Source organism: Neodiprion fabricii, chromosome 2 (genome assembly GCF_021155785.1).
Source record: "Neodiprion fabricii isolate iyNeoFabr1 chromosome 2, iyNeoFabr1.1, whole genome shotgun sequence".
NCBI classification, from domain to species: Eukaryota; Metazoa; Arthropoda; class Insecta; order Hymenoptera; family Diprionidae; genus Neodiprion; species Neodiprion fabricii.
The window spans coordinates 20,009,883-20,018,674 of record NC_060240.1 but is presented as its reverse complement, the minus strand read 5'-3'; the positions used below and the strand labels follow the sequence as shown (position 1 = coordinate 20,018,674).

General features: G+C 43.4%; 1 protein-coding gene across 1 annotated transcript; it reads left to right on the top strand.

Annotated features, from left to right (window-relative positions):
* The first annotated feature begins 5,638 nt into the window (after nucleotides 1-5,638).
* On the top strand, nucleotides 5,639-6,667 carry LOC124175577. The gene has a single exon (XM_046555975.1). The coding sequence runs from the start codon at nucleotides 5,639-5,641 to the stop codon at nucleotides 6,665-6,667; it is 1,029 nt and encodes a 342-aa protein (XP_046411931.1).
* Nucleotides 6,668-8,792: the final 2,125 nt, after the last annotated feature.

Below are 8,792 nucleotides of genomic sequence, written 5' to 3'. Positions count from 1 at the left end.
CAGTCCACATAAATGCTGAATTACGTTGGTTATTTTCTCAGAACGGCAATTACCTTTCTTGTAATGTTCGTAGCGTTTGCTCCAAATTTATGTTCCACCGGCAACATGATTACAAATAGGTATTCATGAATGTTTCACGAATAATCGAGCGTCAAAGTTGTTAACCATTTCGTTTGATTCATTTCTTCGAACCCGTCACGGAACCGAAATCCATCGGTAATATCTCGAACAAATTTCGTTTTAGACAACATAACATGAAATTGCATGTACTGCATCTTTTACTTTCAAATTTGCGCGAATTCCCGAAATAATACATTATATCAAAGATCTAGCACCGTTGTTCTGAGCTTGTGACATGTATTATTAATTGACAAATTAGTGTTAAGAATTGGAGACTGTATAAAATGGGAGTATTCACTGAAACTGACAAATTTTAGCTATACTTGTTGTGCTAGGCGGTTGAATAAAATGGAATAAAAAAGAATTTTAGTTCATAGTTTTCACTCCGTAATGTATTCATTACTTGTTCGAAAATTGAGATAGACGTTTGTGGTTACGGATTATGTCGTTCCGGGTCGTGCTGGATCAGCGATTGAGGCTTAGACTTAGTCCGGCTACATCTAGGTTAGGTTGCCTGCAATTTTCTTAATCCTTCATGCGAATGCGGGTGTTTCTATTAAACATCTTGACACGGTGTACAGACGTGTAATATGATCCGTTGCACCGCACGAGTCTTCGGAATACTACTGCCATATTAATATTATTTATGTAAACGTGCGAAAATTGGATCACGCCTATTACTATTTGTATTCTCATGATAGTCATAAGACAGAACGTTTTCAACTATGAATGCTACATATCTGAATAGGTATAAGAGTGTGGTCCCTTACAATGGCTTCATTGTTTACTACGGTACAGCATTATCATTCCCGCATACTTACAAAAAGTAATGAAATCTAGGCAAAAACATCCGATGTGTAAAAAAATTCGCCAAGTTATCAAAACCAAATCACAATAATAATTCAAGAACAACTTAGATATTGCCAGTCTCCGTCGTGAAATCAGGAAAGAATCCCAAGCTCTACGATCTCTCAGCAAGTAGGTATACGTCGTGAAGTCGGACCTCGCTGTTTTGTGTAGTGATATCGAAACATCATTCCAAGCGCTACGTACTTGACGGGCACATTTTTATTGAAAATCAATTACGAATACCAAAGCGACAGAGCAATCATGGAGTTTAATCCATGGCATCAATTCGCGGAATAATGACATGAGAATATAAACTGTACATATTTCCACTGCGCGGGATAATATTTAATTAATCATGCGGAATAAAAATTCGATGCTTCATGGAAACAGTATACTCAATTAAATACTTTACGTGGCACAAGCAGGCAAAGCTTTGATATGTCCAATTTACCTGCCAATATCCTGTACTTGCTTTGCTAACTAAAAAATATTTTAATTCTTATTAATCATTTTCAAAGATGCTTATAATAACGTAATAAAGGACAATCGAAGAATTGCATCGAGAGGAATTAATGGGTTCGCCGTGCGTAATGAGCACACGCCGTCTCGAAGAAATCTCACAGCAAAGAATATGTGTGCAAAAAAGCGAATATATTTGGAATCTAAAAGCTTCTGTTAGAGTCTGGGGATTGACCATTATCATAGTAATATTCGCTGACGCCATTACGCAGCGATCCTCATCATTTGAAGACAAATGATTAAACATTTGATGACTCAGATCACTGAATATTATATTAGCATCAGCCCTGCCAGGGTGTATAAGGAGTGTGAACATGATTTCGTTACAAACAGTATACATTTTCTGAAAATCGTTGCGCACGCGCGTACGTACACTCGCACGCAACGGTTTTCGCACTGCAATCAACAGCAAATGATTTTGAATAAATGAATGAAGCGCGCATATGCATTCCAAAATTGAAATTATAAGATAAAAGTAGTGTTCAAAGCTAACTGATCAATATACTGAATATCATGAAGTCCTCAATTCTATAAAATATGCAATTAAATTACAAGTGGTAGAGAAAAGTAACGAATCTGATGCGTTAGTAAAATTAAACAATCTGTCATCAACCAGTCCTTTCGATACACCATTCCTTTTGTTAAAAAAAAAATTCAGTCTATTAATAGATGGTAACAGGTAGTCTTGAAGACGGAATTATTAAACGGGATCACACACGTCACGAACAAGTATGACCGTTTCGATAAAAAATATAAAGCGAATGTGCCCGCCAAGTACGTAGCACTTGGAATGATGTTTCTATATCACTACACGAAACAGCGAGGTCCGACTCGACGACGTATACCTACTTGCTGAAAGATCGTAGGGCTTGGGGTTCTTTCCTAATTTCACGACAGAGACTGGCAATACCTAAGGTGTTCTTGAATTTTTATTGTGACTTGGTTTCGATAACTTGGCGGATATTTTCACATTTCAGATGTTTTTGCCTAGACACAATCTAAACTATTCTTCGAATCAACTGAAAATACCCTTATCACAATGAAATTATCTTGGATAAATCGTTTCAAATAGGTAGAAAGTATATTTTGATGAAGATGGAAAGTATGAAATTTTTCAGTTGAAATAATTTTTAATACTTTCAACAAGGGTGATAAAATTTTTTGAAAACTACTGTCATTTTATTCAGCAGATTACAGATTACAACAGTGTAACGCTAAATTCTGTTTCCCTCAGATGAGGACTTACCGTTGACACTTTGGCGCGATTTTCCACTTATTCTGAAGACTAAACTATAACCAAATCAATTACGTTGGGTGCCAGACGCGTTGGCGTCGATTTTCAAACAATAATACGAATCAATGAAAATAACACGAAACCGTATGAAAAATTAATAGAGAACCCGTTGTATAGCTGACTAGGCTCAGGAACTGACACGAACTGGTAGAGTGGCGGCATTCAAGGCAGCTGACGATAATTAAAGAATCAAAAAAATAAAAAAATAAAGAATAAACTCAAGTCAGAAAAAATGAACAGGTGAATCAGTCTCATATTGTCGAGTAAGTTACAGGGTTGAGACAGGCAAACTAAATGGCATCGATAGCGGTATTTAATAAAACAGGCAATAGTTGTTCACAGAAATTTCGGTAGAATAGAATTAAATGAAAGCTTTGAAACGAGAGACGATAGTTAACAGTGAAAAATGAGCGTAGGTCGGGAGAAGCGATATAATGCAAGAATTTACTTAAAACTATACGTCACTGGGCGACGTGATCTTAACCAAATTGCAAATGACGCTACGCGAATTATTATTCTGTTAATTAAAACGAGAGTAAGAACTTTCTTGCAATCGGTAGAAAACAAAAAAACGACAGTTCGGGAGGTGATAACGGGAGAATAAGACGAATTTACCATAGATTCCAACCAGTATGAAAGATTGACATACATTAATAATTTACAAAAATCGGTAGCGTGAACGATAGACTAGATTCAACGGTCGAGTACAAGAGATAATTTTCGGGAGAGTTATTCATAAACAATACAATTAATAATTCATAATACTTTGGAATTCGAAGAATTATACATGGAAATCTTGATACATAACTTTCGAGAGAAGAGAAGTATAAGAGAGAGTAGTGTATATAAGACAGTTCTGGACTACACAATGCCGGCGCACGCACGCACGCACGCACGCACGCACGCACACACACACACACACACACACACACACACACACACACACACACACACACACACACACACACACACCTGCGGCAGAAGAGAAACTGCTACCAGGCGCATCTCCCCGTAGCGGATGGGTTGACACTCGCTGTCTTTGGATGACACTAGGCCTCCTAGCTGATGAGGTACAGAGGGTAGGAGCTAAATAAAATACGCTCCCGTGGACAAAACTCCCCTTTAATGGGTTGGTCACATTAACTGACCTAACAAGACGATCGTTTCCTGCTGCAACTCACTGGGAGTGTCCGGAACCCGTGTCGATTATTTCCGACGATGCGGGCCACGGCTGATGTGAGCTTGCTCTGCCCAGGTGTAAGTTGCAACAGTGGATCAGGAGCCAGCCACTTCGGACCCTGATCAGGAAGTACGCAGTGAGTGTTAGAGATCGGAATCTTCACCGCCCCGAGCGAGTCTAGTCCGTCCGTGTATCCCGGGATTGGCTAAGTGTCGACTAGGCCTCAGGGAACTGGGGTAGGAGTACTATCTCCGAGGGTACACCCGTTCCTAGTTATGACAACCCGCTCCACTCCGTACGATGCGCTGGTAAATCAAAAAAGTATGAGTAACTTACAGGAAATAAACAAGAGTGGAAACGGGCTTCATGCCCAACAAGCAGCGATTGACGCAAGCGCTGAAATGAAGCGGTCGCAAGCGCTCGAACGCCTTAAAAAACTGACCAGTGAGCTGAATGATTTCGTTCAATCAAAGGTCAACATTCACAAGGAGATAAAGTCCAAGACGACTAGTGTAGCTAGCGCCCTACAAAGGTTTGAGAAACTGGACGAAGAATGGCGCTCATCATTGCAGCGCATTTCCCGCGCTACACCGGAGAAAACCTCCGAAGCTGACGTCGGAACTGACGAAGCAATAGACACCGGAGCCGAAGGTGACGGTGAATCAGTCGCTGAAGACGGGCGTGAAACTTTCGGCAAGCCTGGTAAGAGAAAAGAAAGACCCTCTCCAGACCCAACATTCAGGCAAGCAACAAAAAAGAAGGACCTGAAGGAAAGCCCTCTGCAAAGAGCAGCACTGCCAAGCGACGAACAGATGAAAGCGCCAGCTTGTCAACAAGTTCAGTCTAAAAAAAGAACAGAAAAGACAACGGAAAGAGCAGCTCCCAAAGCAACCGCCGAAAGAGCCACGGCCGGAACCCAAGATAAAGAAACCTCGAAAGTGGATCAGGCCTGACGCTCTGATCATCCGTCCGGTCGAGAAGGAGAAGTACGCCGAAATATTGCGTCGTATAAAGCAGGCCGTCCCTGACGACCAGGTCCGCACAACCGTGGAAAAGATCCACAAAACCAAAACTGGGGACATGCTGATTACGCTCTCAAAGAAGAGTACTGACAAAGGCCAAGCCCTGCAAAAGGCTATCAGGGACATTCTTCAAAAAGAGGCCGAAGTAATTTGCAAAGGACCGCAGGAGATCATCGAAATCCGAGACATTGATGATGACACGACAAAGGAGCACATTCAGACTGCCCTGAAAACGAGAACCGGAGAAACCTGCGAAATACCACTAGAGGCTATCAAGATCCGTAAGGCCTACAGAGGTACGCAAACGGCCACAGTAACACTACCAGCAGCTGCAGCACAACAGCTACTGGAAAGAAACGGCAAAATAAGGATTGGCTGGGTCAACTGCCGAATGAGAGCAACAAAGAAGCCGATACAATGCTTCAAATGCTGGCACTTTGGGCACTTTGTATCCCAGTGCAAAAGTGAAATCGACCGATCTAAGCACTGCATAAGGTGCGGAAGAGAAGGACATAAGATTGCTGAGTGCAAAAATCCAGCCAAATGTGTATTATGCGCTGACAATCAAGGTGTGCAGGACGCTGCCCACCATGCTGGCACATACAGATGCCCGGTTTTCAAAGAGGCGCTCGAGAAAATGATAAACAAAGGAGCATGAAGATACTGCAGCTCAACCTCAATCATTGCGAGGCTGCGCAGGACTTGCTCATACAAACCGTGCGCGAACTAGAGCTTGACTTAGTACTGATAGCAGATCCATATAAACATCGGAGTACCCAACCCTGGGAATCGGACAGTACCAACAAAGCTGTCATTTGGTCCTGTGACAAATTACCTTTCCAGAAGGCAGTCAACAACAGAGAAGCCGGATTTGTAGCAGCATGGGTAGATGGAATTCGTTTCTACAGCTGCTATGCCCCGCCGAGTCTTTCTTTGGAACAATTCATCGATTTTCTTGATTGTCTAACCGAAGATGCAAGGCAACACTTTCCCGTAGCAATAGCAGGTGACTTCAATTCCTGGGCAGTAGACTGGGGCAGTAAGCTCACCAATGCACGAGGAAAGGCTCTACTTGAAGCGATGGCCACACTAGATGTTGTCCTCCTTAACACTGGCGAGACACCAACATATTCAAAAGGAGAGGCAAGCTCTATAGTGGATCTTACGTTCGTCAGCAGCAGTCTTACGAGAGGAAGCTATTCTTGGGTAGTTATGAACACCTACACTGCCAGCGACCACTACGCCGTCCTTTGGGAAGTATCAACTAGCCAGAGCCCTCGAAGAGCAACCAGACAAACTAACGCAGTCGGATGGAAAGTCAAAGCTTTTGACCCAGCTACTTTAATAATAGCTTTAGATAGCAACCCGACTACCACAGGGACTGCTGAAGAGAAAGCAAAAGAACTAATGAAGAGAGTGACCCAAGCCTGCGACGCTTGTATGCCCCGGAAACGTGGCATGAATCATCGATCTCCGGCACACTGGTGGAACAATAACATCAGCACTCTTCGTAAAGAGTGTTTTAAAAGAAGAAGAATATCTCAGCGTGGCTACCGTCGACCTAACTCTGCAGAACTGGTGGCGGAGTACAAAAAGGCCCGTCGAGAATTGAATAGAGCCATCAAGGATAGCAAAAGACGCTGTTGGAAGGAACTCGTCGAAGAGGTAGAGAAAGATCTGTGAGGCAGACCGTACAAGGTGGTCATGACCCACCTGAAATGTCAACCAATGCCGTCACCTACATGTCCACAGCTACTAGAGAAAATCGTCTGTACGTTGTTTCCTCAGCAACGTGAGTTGATCTATTCGTTACCGCAGCCTGACCCTGAAGACATCCCACCTGTCACAGAGGAGGAATTGATGGAGGCATGCAATCGTGTAGGGAATAATAAGGCGCCGGGATTGGATGGAATTTCAAACATTGCTTTAAAAACATCTATCAAAGCAGTGCCGGCATTATTCATAGATACCTACAATGTGTGTCTCAAGGAAGGAGTCTTCCCTGAAAGGTGGAAGCGGCAAAGACTTGTACTGCTCCCGAAAGGAAAGAAGCCACCTGACGAACCATCATCCTGCCGTCCACTCTGCATGTTAGACACGGCGGGTAAGATATTAGAGCGGATAATTCACCAAAGAATAGAAGCAGTAGTTGATCCACTCCGTGCAGACAACCAATTTGGTTTCCGAAAAAGGCGGTCAACCCTAGATGCAATCAACCTGGTCGTCAACACAGCTAAAGATGCGATTGCTGGAAAGAGATGGAATCGCGGCACAAAAAAGTATTGCTTGGTGGCTGCATTAGACATCAAAAATGCTTTCAACTCTGCTAACTGGGACTGCGTAATGCGCGCCCTTGAAGAGAAACGAGTTCCAGGGTATTTGCGTAGAATGGTAGCAAGCTACTTCACAAACAGAGTCCTCAAATATGACACAAAAAGTGGTCCTAAGGAGTATGATATTACTGGTGGTGTACCACAGGGCTCAGTTCTAGGTCATCTGCTATGGAATATCATGTATGATGGTCTCCTGGAAATAGCATTGCCAGCAGAAGTGAAACTGGTAGCGTATGCAGATGATGTTGCCGTGCTGATTGTCGCGAAGCATCTTGAAGAGATAAATCTGGCCTTCGACATTACATTTAGACGGATTAACTTATGGATGGATACGGTGAACTTGCAACTAGCTAAGCATAAAACCGAAGCAGTGCTCATTACCAGCAGGAAAGCGATGGAAACCATCAAGTTACAAGTTGGGGAACTTGAGATCACATCACAACCGTACATTCGATACCCGGGAGTGATACTTGATGCTCGACTCAATTTCAAGCAACAAGTCGAACATGTGACTGCCAAAGCATCAGTAGTTAGAGCGAGCCTAGCACGACTCATGCCTAACGTTGGTGGACCAAAGCAGAGCAGAAGACTACTGCTGTCATCAGTAGTAACATCCGTGCTCACATATGGTATATCCATTTGGGCTGATACATTAGAGACGCAAGAATCATGGAGAAAAGCGGGTCCAATTTATAGACAGAGCGCTCTGAGAGTTGCCAGTGCCTTCCGCACAATATCAGAAGAAGCGGTGTGCGTCATTGCTGGAACCCTACCGCTTAGAGTACTAGCAGAGGAAAGACGGGCCCTTATCCAACGAAAAAGGTCAACTGCACTGAGCCCTGAAGAACTTGGAACAGAAGAACGGCAGCACAGCATCTCGCGATGGCAACTTGAGTGGGACGCCGCAACAAAAGGACGATGGACACACCGCCTCATACCAAAGATCGATGTTTGGCTGAGCCGAAACCATGGCGAAGTCAACTATTACCTAACTCAGATGTTGTCAGGACATGGGTGCTTCCGAGAGTACCTGCACCGCTTTAAGCACGACGATTCTCCGGAGTGCCCGTCTTGTCAGGGGTTATTGAGGACGCAGGGAACGTTTTCTTTGTGTGTCCACGGTTTGATCCTCAGCAAAATGAGTTAGAAAGAATCCTGAACAGGAGAATTCAACCAGAGACAATAGTAGAGGCAATGTTGTCGAGTCAAACTGCTTGGAACGCTACAAGCACTTTTGCCACAGAAGTCCTTACAGAGCTCCGTTCCATTGAAAGAAAAAGAGCGAATTATAGAAACTAGAAGGAAGGAAAAATGACACCTTAGCCACCAGAAGGAAGAGCAGTAGTTAGATCCTCCCTTCACGAAGTAATGCCTGACGGCGGTTTCCATGAGGGATTAGAGGAAAGAAGGAAGAAGAGGTTTAGGGTTTAGTGGGTAGGGGCGTTAGCGTCGAGTTTTAGTGTGACGCTGCGTCG

Bases quoted from the DNA above. Each gene is read 5' to 3' on its own strand.
- LOC124175577 (XM_046555975.1), top strand. From the start codon at position 5,639: ATGAAGATACTGCAGCTCAACCTCAATCATTGCGAGGCTGCGCAGGAC.